The 16,684-nt window shown below is 46.3% G+C and overlaps 1 protein-coding gene across 2 annotated transcripts in view; it reads left to right on the plus strand.

Annotated features, from left to right (window-relative positions):
• Positions 1-16,684, plus strand: part of OTUD7A (OTU deubiquitinase 7A) — a 150,244-nt gene that overhangs the window by 73,453 nt on the left and 60,107 nt on the right. For both annotated transcript variants that reach the window (XM_060260146.1, XM_060260145.1), the window contains exon 4: positions 4,080-4,234. In XM_060260146.1, coding sequence (XP_060116129.1) covers positions 4,084-4,234 — 151 coding nt within the window. In that variant the 5' untranslated portion in view covers positions 4,080-4,083. The remainder of the gene's footprint in view (positions 1-4,079; positions 4,235-16,684) is intronic.

The raw sequence follows: 16,684 nt of genomic DNA on the forward strand, positions 1-16,684 counted from the left end.
AATCAAAGTAAGTTGCTGCTGTTGACATCAGAGGTAGCCTTTCAGGAAAGGGTCTCGAACAGGTGTTCGTTCCACTCCCGTTGTTCCTTGCTGCATGCCTTTGTCATCTGCTGACACCACCGTGATGTATCCTTCCACCTCTGAACTGATTATGATGCCAGTCAGAGAAGGCAGCAGTCACAGAAGGCCCTGTAAGGGAGGATAGGCCCTCAAGAGTGTCGTCTCAAACAGGAAGCAATTGGTGCAGACATCCTATCCACTCCTCAAATTGAGCAGCAGCCAGCTGGGGATTGCATTGGGGATTGTATTCGGCCTTCCTCTTTCTAGCTGGCATCCTTGCTATACTCGCTAGGCGCCAGCTCTACAGGAAGCGGGTGACCCCACCCTCTCAGACAAAGCAGATTTCACCGATGCCATCGGAGGAGAGCAAACAAGGGTGCTCAGAGCAAAGCAGCAGCAGCAGGAGTTGTGGTGGGGATGGATGTACTTCAGAGCAGACAGATTTCAAAGTCATCATACCCCGGAGAAGGTGGAGGAGAACTTGAGGTCACATTCAAGGACTGTTGTTGTATTCCAGAGAAGGGAGAGGAGAACCGTTCAGGGGGGTGGGCGTTCTATTCCAGAGGACGAGGAGGAGAACTTGGAATCTAACGCAGTCGGTGGTTGCCATATTGTGGAGGAGGAAAATTCGGAATCAGATTCAAGTGACTGTTGTCGTGCTCCGGAGAAGGTGAGAAGAACCTGGGATCTGTTTCAGGGGGTGGTTGTCATATCCCAGAGGAGGAGACGGACTTGGAATCGAATTCAAGTGACCCACCCAGGCATGGAACAGCCAATCAGAATAATAATGCTTCATTTAAGATATCATAGCCGAATACTATAAGAGGCAGACAAATAATAATATTATGTTTGTGTGGTGCTTAATGGTTCAAAGCTATACACATAAATAATTTCTGTAACTCCTGCGCTAATCCTTGTGAGGCTGTCATGTTGTTGCATGCCAAGGTAGTGTTGAGATAGAAGCTTTATGAAAGCTGATTAGAGCTTTTATGACCATGGTGAGATCTGAAACAGCTCCCAGGTCCATGCTTTTTGCCTGCAGACCAGTAATTGTACAAGTTGTACAAATTAAAAAGCCCCCCTGAAAATTACAGAAGAAAAAGATGATATTGGATTTAATATTCCACCCTCCACTCTGAATCTCAGAGTCCTCAGAGCAGCTCACAATCTCCTTTACCTTCCTCCCCCCACAACAGACACCCTGTGAGGTGGGTGGGGCCGAGAGGGCTCTCCTAGAAGTTGCCCTTTCAAGGACAACTCTGTGAGAGCTCTGGCTGATCCTAGGCCATCTCAGCAGGTGCAAGTGGAGGAGTGGAGAATCAAACCTGGTTCTCCAAGATAAGAGTCCCAACACTTAACCACTACACCAAACTGGCTTTCTGAACTTGGTTATGATGCCAGTAGGAGAAAGCAGCATGATAATGTTATGTATTGATGGAGGCCCCTTTAACTAAGAGCTTGTGTAATATTGAGAAAACTGTTTATTGTTAGATAGAATGCCAGCTGTGCTATGCAGGACCAGCTTGTTTACATGGCAAAGATACTAGAAATCTGTTAGTATCTCCTTCCTTCCTTCTTCCTTCCTTCCTTCCTTCCTTCCTTCCTTCCTTCCTTCCTTCCTTCCTTCCTTCCTTCCTTCCTTCCTTCCTCCCTTCCTCCCTTCCTCCCTTCCTCCCTTCCTCCCTTCCTCCCTTCCTCCTTTCCTCCCTTCCTCCCTTCCTCCCTCCCCTTCCCTCCCTTCCCTCCCCTCCCCTTCCCTTCCCTTCCCTTCCCTTCCCTTCCCTTCCCCTCCCCTTTCCCCTTTCCCCCTTCCTTTCCCCTTCCTTTCCCCCTTCCCTTTCCCCCTTCCTTTCCCCCTTCCCTTCCCCCCTTCCCTTCCCCCTTCCTTTCCCCCTTCCTTCCTTTCCCCCTTCCTTCCTTCCTTCCTTCCTTTCCCCCTTCCTTCCTTCCCTTCCCTGCTTCAAACAAGCAAGTCTCTAGGTTTTGAGTGGTGGGAAAGTTTAGAAACATTTGAGCACTTACCTTTCAAATCCATTAATACCATCTCACAAAATGGGCCTTTTTATGGCCTGATGTGATATTTTTCCATCTGCGGTCGTAGGAGGCCATGATAGAAAGGTGCGAATGGCAGAGTGGGTTTGCCCTTGCTGTACAGATAAAGTGGAAACAATTGACCATGTTTTGCTTGAGTGTGGACTGTACAAAAGCATACATGCCAAGTATATGCATCCTTTGCTAGAGAGATGCCGGGGCCTTTTGGACTCCAAAACTAGAAATATATTGTTAGCAGACTCTAATCCCCAAGTTACGTACGATTGCGCCAGATTTCTGGTGCTGCCAGGAGAATTCGTGATAATTTTGTAAAGGAGGGACTTTGATGTTGACCATTTTTATCCTTTTGGTATATTTTAAAATTTTGCAGAGCTCCCTTTTTCGAATATTTTTACGCCACTGTAACAACCATGCCTATATGTTTGAGTACTTTGTACATCGGGTTTAAATGGATTGGCTTCTTAAATTATTTTTATTGGTTATGTACCATAATAATAGCTAATCTGAATAACTGGTAAATGCATAGAAATGGGGGAGGAGACTTCAGGGCGGGACTTCAGTATTCAGGGATGTGGGCTTCAATGCATCTCGTCCCCCTCAGAACATCGCTGCACATCTTGTATACACTCATGGTGGACGCAGAGGCCCCACTTTTTAGAAAACCCCGTATTTTGGGGGGAAAGAACGACAGTGATGTGAAGTACGCACATTTTACGTGCCATTACTTAATAGCGTGCTTGCAGAACTTGATTTTCTTCTACTCGGGGCATACAGAGCTATGAATAAAGGTCTGATTGCTGCAGTTGTTTGCTTTTAACCATATAATCAGTCTTCCTTCTGTCTTGAACTCTCTTGTTATAAATCAGAGGGGCCTTCCCCTGCGGTGTGCCGAGTGATGATTGGAATTTATTTTTTTGCAGTTCGTTTTCCCACCAAATGATTGTGTAGGGAGGATTGATAAATGGGGTGAAGGGTACGGAATGTGGGTCTGGTTTTTGTGAAATGGGGGCTCCCCAGCTAGTAATAGAGCAGCTTTAGTAACTGTCCAAGAGAAGTTTTCAAATACGTAATCGTAACTGTGAAGAAATGCATTTTTTTTTCTTTGGAGGTTTGAAATGAGCAAAATCTTAAACATTTTTTTCTCTCTCTGGGCAGGGATCAGGCAGGAAGGTGGGGGGGAGGTCAGTTTGTTGCTTTCCAGATGTGTCTCAGCCCACCTTCATACAAATGCTAATAGAGCTAGCAGGAGAGATAGCGGGTGGGTCAAGCTGTTCTCCTTCCCCAAGCAGGGAACAGAGGTTTGGAGGAATGAAATACTAGAGAGGCTTCAGGAAGGAAATTTCTGGAAACGTCAGGAAAAGGCTCTCTGACTTGGCCTGACAGGGTAAGGGGGAGGGGAAAGAGAGAAGATAAAACTCCTGTGAACAAGGAGGGAGGTCTTTTTCATGCTGGGTTCTTCAGGGCAAACAGAACCCTTAACAGAGATCTGGAAGAGGCAGTCCAGGAGAGCTGGAGAAAGTTTCATGGTAATGGTGACTCTGTGGAGATCTAACTTCTTTAGCTAAGGAGCCAGTCCTGTATTTTAACATCTGATAGGGCATGTATAGGCAGAGGAAGTTGGCAAGCAGCTCTTATTCCAGAGGCATGGAAGGCAGTAAATTGTCCCTGCAGTGACCAGACGCTGGGCAGCAGGAGACATAGAGGTAAGACCTCAGAGCTTGGAAGGGAAGCCGGCAGCCCTAACTCTTCCTGCAGGCAATTCCTTACAAAGGTCAGGTGGTGGCGGCGGGTTACTGGAGAGAGAGAAAGGAAAGCCTCTCCAGGTGTTGGGAAAACCTTGCAGGCCCTGTTCTACTGCAGTAACCTTTGGTTTCCTTGTTGTATATTCCATGCTCAGTAAGTGGACGTCCAGAATCTTTCGATAGTTTTCTGTAGAACTGTTATATTTTTTTCCTCTCTTTTAACAGATGGATGCCTTGTAGCTTGCAGTTCAGTCCTGCCGCTGCTGCACCTTCGGCAGCACTTCTAGATGATCACATGACTCTTGATATGGATGCGGTCCTGTCAGACTTTGTTCGGTCCACGGGGGCAGAACCGGGTCTAGCAAGAGACCTGCTGGAAGGTGAGCTCATGAACTCGGAAAGTGTTTTCCTCCTGCCTTGTGAAGATGTTCTCCGTTATACTCTCGAGCCTGCGGTACAGGATTGAACATATGAACATATGAAGCTGCCTTATACTGAATCAGACCCTCTTTGGTCCATCAAAGTCAGTATTGTCTACTCAGACTGGCAGCTGCTCTCCAGGGTCTCAAGCTGAGGTTTTTCACACCTATTTGCCTGGACCCTTTTTAGTTGGAGATGCCGGGGATTGAACCTGGGACGTCCTGCTTTCCAAGCAGATGCTCTACCACTGAGCCACAGCCCCATTCATGGCTCTCCAGGGTCTCAAGCAGAGGTTATACAGACCTATTTGCCTGGACCCTTTTTAGTGGGAGATGCCGGGGATTGAACGTGGGACCTTCTGCTTACCAAGCAGATGCTCTACCACTGAGCCACAGCCCCATTCATGGCTCTCCAGGGTCTCAAGCTGAGGTTCTTCACGCCTACTTGCCTGGACCCTTTTTTAGTGGAGATGCCTGGGATTGAACGTGGGACCTTCTGCTTACCAAGCAGATGCTCTACCTCTGAGCCACAGCCCCATTCATGGCTGTCCAGGGTCTCAAGCTGAGGTTCTTCACGCCTACTTGCCTGGACCCTTTTTTAGTGGAAATGCCAGGGATTGAACGTGGGACCTTCTGCTTACCAAGCAGATGCTCTGCCACTGAGCCACCGTCCCTCCCCTATTCTGCTATACCATTCGGTTATGTCACCCTGCTGGACCGCCCTGTTGTACTTCACGAAATGTTGTAATTTTATTGTGATTTTATTACTATTTATGTTGTGCTCCGCTCTGAGCCCCCAAATGGGGGAATGGGCGGAATAGAAATAAACGAATAATAATAATATTGATCAACTGTCTCGTTTACGGAAGTGAGGCATATTAAGGAGAGCTTCTATGTAGGCCGTGACCCACTATGAATTAGGCGGAAGTAAATTTTTACACCTTACGCAGACATATGTTTTGCTCTAGCCCTGCTTGCAGATTTGCATCGAGGACTGCACATTATGCCATTTCTTCCGTGAATCATCAAGTTTTTGCAAGGGGGAAAATTGATTACGACACATTCTGAAATAGAGTCTGCTGATACGTTTACTGAGGGGGGGGGCGGGATTATGCAGCCGAAAACTTTTTGGAAATAATAACAACATGGAAAGACGTATCAGCATTGTTGTGATTGTGTTTGTACGTGTCTTAAGTTAGGTTACCTTGGACATGGTGAACTGTTTGTAAAAACAGCACGCCAAGTTCTATCCAGGACAGGGCCCGAGAGACTTCTCTTAACTTCCAAAATGTTCATTTCATTTTATTCGATTTATATCCCACCCTTCCCTCCGAGGCTGCTCGTTTTGTTCAGATAACCTCACATAACAGCCCTATGCTCCATGGATGAACATCTTCCGGTAATCCCTGGCCCAAAAGAAGTCCACTTAGCCTCAGCCCGGGCCAGGGCCTTCTCTGTCCTGGCCCCTACCTGGTGGAACAAGCTCCCATTGAAGATTAGGGCCCTGCAGGGACTGTTGCAGTTCCACAGGGCCTGTAAGACAGAGCTGTTCCACCAGGCATTCAACAGAGGCGATGGACATTTTGTTATTCTGTGGCCTCCCTGCTGCAGGGGCCCTGGTGATATAATTCTGCTGACTCATTTATCTTACACTAGCTGGGGGATGTATGGAAAGAGTGGCGGCGCCAACTGCAGAATTGGAGTTAGTTTTTAGATTGTTAAGAACATAAGAGAAGCCATGTTGGATCAAGCCAATGGCCCGTCCAGTCCAACACTCTGTGTCACACAGCGGCCAAAAAAATTATATATATACCTCTGCTCCATATTTTTATCCAATCCCCACTTGAAGCTGGCTATGCTTGTAGCCGCCGCCACCTCCTGTGGCAGTGAATTCCACATGTTAATCACCCTTTGGGTGAAGAAATACTTCCTTTTATCCGTTTTAACCCGACTGCTCATCAATTTCATCAAATGCCCACGAGTTCTTGTATTGTGAGAAAGGGAGAAAAGTACTTCTTTCTCTACTTTCTCCATCCCATGCATTATCTTGTAAACCTCTATCATGTCACCCCGCAGGTGATGTTTCTCCAGGCTAAAGAGCCCCAAGCGTTTCAACCTTTCTTCATAGGGAAAGTGTTCCAACCCTTTAATCATTCTAGTTGCCCTTTTCTGGACTTTTCTCCAATGCTATAATATCCTTTTTGAGGTACGGCGACCAGAACTGCACACAGTACTCCAAATGAGACTGCACCAAGTGGGGCTAGAAGCCCTTCCACTTTGCCCCCCCCCCCCCCCGCATCAAGAATACAGAGCATCACTTCCCCAGAGAGTTCCAACAATATGCTGTGGCTAATAGCCGCTGATGGACCTCTGCTCCATATTTTTATCCAATCCCCTCTTGAAGCTGGCTATGCTTGTAGCCGCCACCACCTCCTGTGGCAGTGAATTCCACGTGTTAATCACCCTTTGGGTGAAGAAGTTATATTGCTTTTAGATTGTATGTTATTTTATTAGATGTATTTGATTTTAATCTTGTATTATTGATTGTAGTTACCTTCCCAGAGCCCATTTGGGAAAGGGCGGGCTATAAATTGAAAATAATAAATAAATAACAGGTCTCAGAGAAGAGCACGATCAAGGTTCCTCTGCTTCGGCTCTCCCCCACCTCCCCTCCCGCTGGTTCCTAGGTAAATATTTCCTATAAAAGTCAGGGCCTCAGTCATCCTCTTCTGTTTTCAGTTAGCCAAACCCATGTTGGATGGTGAACCAAGACAGATTCAGTACTTAAAGAATGTCACTTCACAAATTGGCAAGACCTTGAACTGTGTTCATTTCATGGCTACTTGAAGTCTTTTAGACCCGCAATAACCCATCATTTTCAGTCATCTTTAGGGCAAGTTACGTTTAACCATATGGACGACATTTTGATATTTTCTTTTCTAAAGTTCACGTCTGTTGTGTGCTCCCAACGAACAGTGATTAATTTCCTGCAGTGCTCTCTGTCAAAGGTTATAAATTAAGAAATACTTTTGAAAAAGCATCAGGAAACTCTTTTAACCTAACGTTCTGGACTGATTAAGATAATGGTGTGATGTTATATATATGTAGAATAATAGAACCATAGAGTTAGAAGGGACCTCCAAGACATCTAGTCCAATCCCATGCACAATGCGGGAAATTTCACAAATACCTCCCCCCCCCCACTCCCACATATATCCCCAGTGATGCCTGCTCCATGCCCAGAAGATGGCAAAAACGTCCAGGATGCCTGGCCAAACTGGCTTAGAAAAAAATGCTGACCTACCCCAAAGAGGTGAGTAGCATTTCCCTGGGCGTGGAAGAAAGGGCCGCGAGAACTAAGCCCTGATGCAGCCCTTCCGGCTCTCCTTCTCGTGATCTGCTGAAGTTCACAGGATCCACATTGCTGTCTGATGGCCATGTAGCCTCTGCTTAAAAACCTCCAAGGAAGGAGAGCCCACCACCTCCCGAGGAAGCCTGTTCCACTGAGGAACCGCTCTAACAGTCATAGAATCCTAGAGTTGGAAGGGGCCTCCAGGGTCACCTAGTCCACCCCCTGCACAATGCAGGAAACTCACAACTACCTCCCCCTAAATTCACAGGCTCTTCATCGCTGTCAGATGGCCATCTAGCCTCTGTTTCAAAACCTCCAAGGAAGGAGAGCCCACCACTTCCCGAGGAAGCCTGTTCCGCTGAGGAACCGCTCTAACCGTCAGGAAGTTCTTCCTAATGTTGAGCCGGAAATTCTTTTGATTTAATTTCAACCCATCTGGTCCTACCTTCTGGGGCCAGAGAAAACAATTCTGCTTTGTCTGTCTGTCCCTATCTCTGTCTCTCTTTATTTCTGTCTGTGTGTCTCTCTCTCATCTCTCATCTATCTACTTATCTGTCTAATTTTGGGCAGAAGTTGGAAAGTTGGGAGATTTGGGATTCAGCAAGATTTGCCTGAGCCTGTGGTCCATGCTAATAATGTTGGTTACTAAATTAAGAGGACCAGCAGGAGGGGACAGTTCTGGATTTTACAGTGAGTGTTTACAGTCGGGTTAGTGATAGCTGAAATAACAGGACAGGTTTTCCCTTGAAAGTTTCAGGAATATGGACTTGCTACCTTGCATAAGAGCCCCGTGGCGCAGAGTGGGAAAGCTGCAGTACTGCAGTCGGAGCCCTCTGCTCATGACCTGAGTTCGATCCCCGGTGGAAGCTGGGTTTCAGGTAGCTGGCTCCAGGTTGACTCAGCCTTCCATCCTTCTGAGGTTGGTAAAATGAGTCTCCAGCTTGCTGGGGGTAAAGTGTAGATGACTGGGGAAGGCAATGGCAAACCACCCCGTAAAAAGTCTGCCGTGAAAACGTTGTGAAAGCAACGTCACCCCAGAGTCGGAAACGACTGGTGCTTGTGCAGAGGACTACCTTTACTTTTACCTTTACATTACATGTGCTCTCAGTAAATGAGTTTTCCAGTTTGCCATTTGTATACTTAGGGGTGTTTGAAGTTTGGGCTCTGTGCCTATGAAAAGAAATGGAGACTTCTGCATGATAGATGAAACATACTCCACTATTCAGAGGATTTTGCAACTAATTCTAACTGGAACGTAGGTTCATTGGGTCTCCTTTACTCTCCGGCCCCCCACAACAACAGACACCCTGTGAAGTGGGTAGGGCTGAGAGGGCTCTCACAGCAGCTGCCCTTTCAAGGACAACTCCTACAAGAGCTATGGGTAACTCAAGGCCATTTCAGCAGCTGCAAGTGGATGAGTGGGGAATCAAACTCGGTTCTCCCATATAAGTGTCCGCACACTTAACCACTACACCAAACTGACTCTCAGGAGACAGACACCCTGTGAGGTGGGGGGGGGGCTGAGAGGGCTCTCACAGCAGCTGCCCTTTCAAGGACAACCTCTGCCAGAGCTATGGCTGACCCAAGGCCATTCCAGCAGCTGCAAGTGGAGGAGTGGGGAATCAAACCCGGTTCTCCCAGATAAGAGAGCTATGGCTGACCCAAGGCCATTCCAGCAGCTGCAAGCGGAGGAGTGGGGAATCAAACCCGGTTCTCCCAGATAAGAGAGCTATGGCTGACCCAAGGCCATTCCAGCAGCTGCAAGTGGAGGAGTGGGGAATCAAACCCGGTTCTCCCAGATAAGAGAGCTATGGCTGACCCAAGGCCATTCCAGCAGCTGCAAGTGGAGGAGTGGGGAATCAAACCCGGTTCTCCCAGATAAGAGAGCTCTGGCTGACCCAAGGCCATTCCAGCAGGTGCAAGTGGAGGAGTGGGGAATCAAACCCTGTTCTCCCAGATAAGAGAGCTCTGGCTGACCCAAGGCCATTCCAGCAGGTGCAAGTGGAGGAGTGGGGAATCAAACCCGGTTCTCCCAGATAAGAGAGCTATGGCTGACCCAAGGCCATGCTAGCAGGTGCAAGTGGAGGAGTGGGGAATCAAACCCGGTTCTCCCAGATTAGAGTCCACACACTTAACCACTACACCAAACCAGAGATAACCTTTAGTGTTTTTAAATACTTTCCCTTTAATACGGCACTATTTGTGTCCCCAGAACACAAGCTTTGTAATGTCAGCAGAGGTTTCGCATAAGAATGTCTGGTCTAGTACAGTCTTGTAAATAAATTTCATGTGAGGGATGGCCACCGCCAACAGAGAGCATTTGAGAGTGTTGATAGTGATTAAATTAGCATAGAAGTATTTTGGGCGTTTGTCATCTATACTGGAGTGTTAGTGGGATTCTAGTCGAGTAGGATAATGACATCACTTATTTAAAAATGCAAGAAGTTGTAGCCAATCCTCCAAGAGCTTACAAGGCTCTTTTTTGTAAGCTCTTGGAGGATTGACTACATCAGGGGTGTGTGGGCTAATATGCAAAGGAGCTCCTGCTAGAATTCCACAGTTCTAGCACCAAGGCTTATCCCTCTGTTAAAATATTAAGTACGTTACTCTGGGCTAGGAAAATCCCTGGTGCCTAAAATATTGATGTCAGCATGTTTCCCAGGTCTGACTGTATATCTTGGTGCTGTACTCCGTGACTTCTCTGGATGTTCCTGGGTATGTCACCAGTAAAGAAGACTATGATTTTTGAGATTCATAATTGTGTGACTTTTAGTGGCCGTAAATAAGTTGAACACTCAGTTAGTGCAATGGGAAACGGCACATGAAAAAGGAACACATACTGTTTTGTTGAAACTGGTAATTATCCTTTAAAAAAAAGTCTAAAGTTAAAGTCCGGTAGCGCCTTTAAGGCCAACGAAGTTTTATTCAGGGTATAATCTTTCATATGTACACACACACTTCTTCAGATACAATGAAACAGGAGAAAAACATTCAAACCTATAGACAGGGTAGAGAGAGAGAGGGGGGGAAAAACAAATTAGCATATAACATGATGTAGACATTTTGAGACAAAGTAGGGATAACAAGTAAAGTGCACAGGGTTAACAGCTGTATGGATCCAGTTAAGGGGAAACAACATTTGAAGCAACAGATATGTCAGAATAAGAGATAAGTATGTAAGAGAACCTTTTCTAATTGTGGGGAAATTAACTAGAATGGTGTTCTAGGCTTGGCATTTGTGGTACAAATACATGTATGTGGCCCATTTGAACATAAGAACATAAGAGAAGCCTTGTTGGATCAAGCCAATGGCCCATCCAGTCCAACACTCAGTGTCACACAGTGGCCAAAAACCCAGGTGCCATCAGAAGATCCACCAGTGAGCCCTCCCACTATGCCCTCCTCCAAGCACGAGGAATACAAAGCATCACTGCCCCAGACAGAGAGTTGCAACAGTACACTGTGTCTGATAGCCACCGATGGACCTCTGCTCCATATGTTTATTCAGTCCCTTTATTGAAGCTGTCTATGCTTGCAGCAGCCGCCACCTCCTGTGGCAGTGAATTCCATGTGTTAATCACCCTTTGGGTGAAGAAGGACTTCCTTTTTTATCCGTTTGCACCTTACAAAGAAGCGAGTCTGCTGTTCCTCCCTCCCTTCATGACTTAAAGGGGAGTCCCCTTAAGGGACGGGGCATGAGACAGCCAATCGCAGGCTGGCTGCACCCACAGGAGGAGGCCAGTGATGGTTAGGGAAGTAGCAGCTTCCATCACTTTCATCCCTGATACCACCTCTCTGCCCTTGGTTATCCCAATTGTCAGGGAAGCGGCTGATAGCAGATCGGCTATCAGCCGCACCAGTTGTCCCCAGTCTATGGTGTGCCAGGACCTGAGGAACCTATAATCAATAAAGATTGTATCCTCCAAGCATAGTATACCTGTGTCATCCTTCTTCCCTCTCCCATGACCTGGCTCCTACTCCAAACACGATTATGGAACTTACCTTTTCGATGCCATCTTTCTCCCATCGCTGTTTCTCCAGTTAACAGTACCAGTGCTATTTTTTTAAAGGTATACGCACTCCATGCAAGAATCCATTTCCCATCCTGTTATGCAGAATGCATGCCAAATAACCCGTAAGATTTATAATTGCCCCCATTTTGGCTACGGAAGGAAAGCTTGACAGATCTCTTGCATTGCTATTTGACAGGTATGAAATTAACATCAGCTCTATAGCAGGAAACCTTGGCGTTACCGTTGATCCAAAGATTTTTCTTTGAAGCTATGTTTAAACATCAGTGGTGGGTTTTTTGTTTTTGTTTTTTCTTCTCTTCTTTCCCTGTCTAACTGTGCTGTGACTGAAGTTAGTTCTGTGTGTGAGTCAGCAAGACTTTAGGAAATATCTGATGGGATCTGTGAGCAAACTTCTAATGCACACAGCTGAGACTTGGTGGAACTGCTGTTCCATAATTCTGTTATTTATTAATTTGTATTACTTCTGGTCCACCTTTCTCATTTAGAGTCAAGGATGACACTGAGTCAAAACAATCAACAGGGTGGGCCATTCAGTAAACAGTGCAGTAGGCAGTAGGCTTAAGGTTATAGAACTAACCAGAAGTCTAAAAAGCAGGGCTTTTTTGTAGCAGGAACTCCTTTGCATATTAGGCTACACCCCCCCCCCCCCATGTAGCCAATCCTCCAAGAGCTTACAAGGCTCTTCTTACAGGGCCTACTGTAAGCTCTTGGAGGATTGGCTACGTCAGGGGTGTGTGGCCTAATATGCAAAGGAGTTCCTGCTAGAATTCTATCTCTGGACCCTGTACTAAGAGCCCTGTAAGCTCTTGGAGGATTGGCTCCATCAGGGGTGTGTGGCCTAATATGCAAAGGAGCCCCTGCTAGAATTCTATCTCTGGACCCTGTACTAAGAGCCCTGTAAGCTCTTGGAGGATTGGATACATCAGGGGTGTGGCCTAATATGCAAAGGAGTTCCTGCTGGAATTCTATCTCTGGACCCTGTACTAAGAGCCCTGTAAGCTCTTAGAGGATTGGCTACATCAGGGGTGTGTGGCCTAATATGCAAAGGAGTTCCTGCTACAAAAAAAGCTCTGCTAAAAAGTCAACTGAAGCAAAACCATAAAGTATTAACACGTCACATTAAATGATGCAAAAATTAACCCAAACCCTAACCCTAGTTTCAGCATGCTATACACAACAGTACAAACCACAGTCCCTAATAATTCATTCAAGTAACTTTGTGAATTGTTTTATACAGTACAATCCTATTGCCTGCGTGGAAAAAGCCCTCTTGAATCATTCAGTTTTGCCCAGTTTGCAGAAAGCCGGGAGAGCAGGAGCTTTTCCTGATCTCCTCAGGGGGGCCATTTCATAAGATGGGGGCCACCACAGGGAAGGCACATGGACGAGAAGTTGTCCGATTTCACCCATTTGCAGGTTGGCAGCTGCAGAAGACCCTGTTCTGATGAGCGCAGCTGTCATGGCAGAGCTTAGGGAGACTACTGTGGTTATTTCTTACTTCAGGATCTATTAGGCTTCTTTGGGTAGGAGGGCCTTATGAATAATACTTTGTGATGACTCTTAAGGAGAGATGGTTCACCAGTGACACCCACTGAGCTTCAGAACTAAGCCAAGATTCCTAAGGTGGAATAGTTGAATTTCAAGTCCACTGACACCTTAGAGACCTACAGCTTCCGTCATCGGACTCAGGTTGCCTCGTTGCTAGTCTGTCCATTTGAGAGGGTCTTTGAAAGTCTTGTTCCAAAGGCTGCAGAAAGAATGGAGGGAGGAGAAGGGGCATTGCTTCATCCCTCCCAGGCCTTTATAGGCAATGTCCCTTCCAGCTGTGGAGTCCAGAGATTACTCAGGCTCCCTTAGGATCTGATGTTTCTTGGTCATGATTTTGACCTTCTTAACAGATAGCCAGTTGCTGGCTATATCATAAAAGCTGTCCATTTTAAAAAATGAGGTACATTGCTCCAGATTTGGGTTTTGATTTCCTCATTATAGAGAGCCAGCTTGGTGTGATGGTTAAGTGTGTGAACTATTATCTGGGAGAACCAGGTTTGATTCCCCACTCCTCCGCTTGCAGCTGCTGGAATGGCCTTGGGTCAGCCATAGCTGTGGCAGAGGTTGTCCTTGAAAGGGCAGCTGCTGTGAGAGCCCTCTCAGCCCCACCCACCCATCCAAAGAGTCTCAGAGCGGCTCACAATCTCCTTTACCTTCCTCCCCCACAACAGGCACCCTGTGAGGTGGGTGGGGCTGGAGAGGGCTCTCACAGCAGCTGCCCTTTCAAGGGCAACCTCTGCCAGAGCTATGGCTGACCCAAGTCCATGCCAGCAGGTGCAAGTGGAGGAGTGGGGAATCAAACCTGGATCTCCCTGATAAGAGTCCGCACACTTAACCACTACACCAAACTGGATCTCCTGTTGGTGTGTCTGTTGTGGGGGAGGAAGGGAAAGGAGATTGTGAGCCGCTCTGAGATTCGGAGTGGAGGGCAGGATATAAATCCGCCGTCTTCTTCCTCCTCCTCCTCGTCCTCTTTCTTTTCTTCCTCCTCCTCCTCTTCCTTCTCCTCCTTCTGCCCTTTCCCTGGAGCGTCATAGTATGGAAAAGTTTTTGTCTCCTTCTGCATTTCTTTGGCCCCTCTGTGTCATTAACTCCCATCTGTGATGCTAAAGTCACTGTTGTCAGTGAAAAAAAGCTGCTTGTTAGTAGGCACGCCAGAATGTGTAGGTAAGTGTCATGACCAGTGTTCCCTCTAAGCTGAGTCAGTGTTAGCTAGTTCACAGTTTTGTAGCCTCTGGCTCACACATTTTTGCCTTCACTGAGGAAAGATAGCCCCGGAACAAACTAATTTATGCTGCAACTCACAACGTTACTGCCAGTAGCTCACGGAGTAGAATTTTTGCTCACGACTCCACAGTTTAGAGGGGGCATTGGTCGTGACAGAACAATGAAGGAGGAGACAATCCTGTTTCAGAAGTTTTCCTCTTGAACTGCATGGAAGGAATTCCATTTTGGGACCGTCCTACTCGGCTCAACAGTTTTAATTATTGAATCGATGGAGTGAATCTGAGGGAAAACATGGAAATGCAAGTAATTCGCCTAAGTGGTGGGACGCTGTTCTTTCAGGAAATGGTTGCACACCTGTCCAAGGATCCAAGCCTCCAAGAAAGAAAAGTTTTGTAGCCAGAATCAACCCCCCTCCCCATCCCATAATAATAGTAAAAGTGGAAACTAGAGAATGCCAGAAGGAGACTTGGCTGTGGCAGAAAGCAGTTAATCTCCTATAATCATCTGAAAGTGGGAAGGCCCATTATTTCAGGAGTAAATCGAGATAGGAAAAAAACAGCTGTATGGCAATAGACCGGCACCACTGATAGCAGCTGAATGGGAGCAAAAGGATAAGGAGTAGATCAAAAGAAACAAAGGCGTCTATACAAATTTAATGAAGAGATAAGAAGGCTAATGCCAGTTAATCCTGTATAGAGGATAACCTTTTTGGGGGGTGGGAAGGGGGGGTTTGTAGAAAAGTACCGTATTTAGCCAAATAAACATGCTGTTCAGAAGGAATCAAAAGCATGAGCACACAAGAATCCATATTTTAAAAAAAGTATAGAAAAGTCCTTGATCCCACTCCTTGATTCTCCCATCTAGTTGGTGCTGAAGCAGAGCCAGGATGGGTCAGAGAGCATCTTTTCTTCTTTGCCCCCCCCCCCCATGCCCCCCTTTGTGTGTGGGTGTGTGCTGTCAAGTCACAGCTGGTTTTTGACGATCCAGGAGGGTTTTTAAGGCAAAGAGATGGTTTTCCTTCGCCATTGTCAAGGCGGCAGTTGTGACTCACAACATAGTGTCACATGATCTCAGTTTTTCTCCAGCATGTTAACGGTTTTAAAAAGCTTTAAAAATTTCAGGCAGGTCCTGTCCTTGCCTCACCCCACCTCCCCCTTCCTTTCCCCTTGTCCTGTCTTGTCCGCTATTTGGATGGCACATAAGTCCCTGAGAAATGGACATTAAAAAACTTGAGAACTGTGTTTTGGGAATCTGAATATTTGTGTATCTTGGAAGGAAAATGTGGCTGTAAACAAAAATACAACTTTATTTTAGTTCATAGAAAAAACATATTTTGAAGGCGTCCACAGGAATGGCTTATTCGTTTGACTGACAGCTACCTTATGAGCCTCCTGTCCTTATGCACCAAATACTTTTTTCTTGTTGCATTCTCCAGTATTCATTTAAAGAACGCAGGGCTTTGTCCAGATGGCTCCTTAAATGATTTTTTTTTTTGCGAAGGGAAAAGAGGAAAAGCTCATATAGTTGTAAGTAAAATGAATAAACCATTCCTGTGAAACCCAGCACTGTTCTGCATATAATATGCCATAATCTCCCCTATGTGCTTTGCTGTGAGACTGTGCAATTGCCTTAAATGTAAGTAAGTAAGTAAATTTATTTTTATATCCCGCCCTCCCCCGCCAAAGGCGGGCTCAGGGCGGCTCACAGACATGGAATACCATGATTTAAATAAAATACAATCTAGACAGGCAAATTTAAAATACAATTCAGTTACATAGGTTGGTTAAAATAAATAAAACAGCTATTATAGAATTAAAATTAGTTAAGGTGCTATGGATCACAATCGTACATAAGATGGCTAGGTGGCTACAAGTCAGTTTAGTCAGGTTCTGTCTTAAAAGCAAGCTGAAAGAGAGTGGTTTTGCAAGCCCTGCGGAATTGATTCAGGTCCCGCAGGGCTCGTACCATCTCTGGAAGTTGATTCCACCATCGAGGGGCCACTGCTGAAAAGGCTTGCTCCCTGGTTGTCTTCAGTCTAGCCTCTTTTGGCCCAGGGATTTTTAAAAGGTTTTGAGAGTTAGATCTCAGTGCTCTCTGGGGAACATATGGGGAGAGGCGGTCCCTAAGGTAGGCAGGTCCTCGGCCATATAGGGCTTTAAAGATAATAACCAGCACCTTATAGCGGACACGGTACACAACCGGCAGCCAGTGCAGGTCCCGCAGCCCAGGCTGCATGTGTTCCCACCGTGG

This window comes from Heteronotia binoei, chromosome 19 (genome assembly GCF_032191835.1).
Source record: "Heteronotia binoei isolate CCM8104 ecotype False Entrance Well chromosome 19, APGP_CSIRO_Hbin_v1, whole genome shotgun sequence".
Taxonomy (NCBI): domain Eukaryota; kingdom Metazoa; phylum Chordata; class Lepidosauria; order Squamata; family Gekkonidae; genus Heteronotia; species Heteronotia binoei.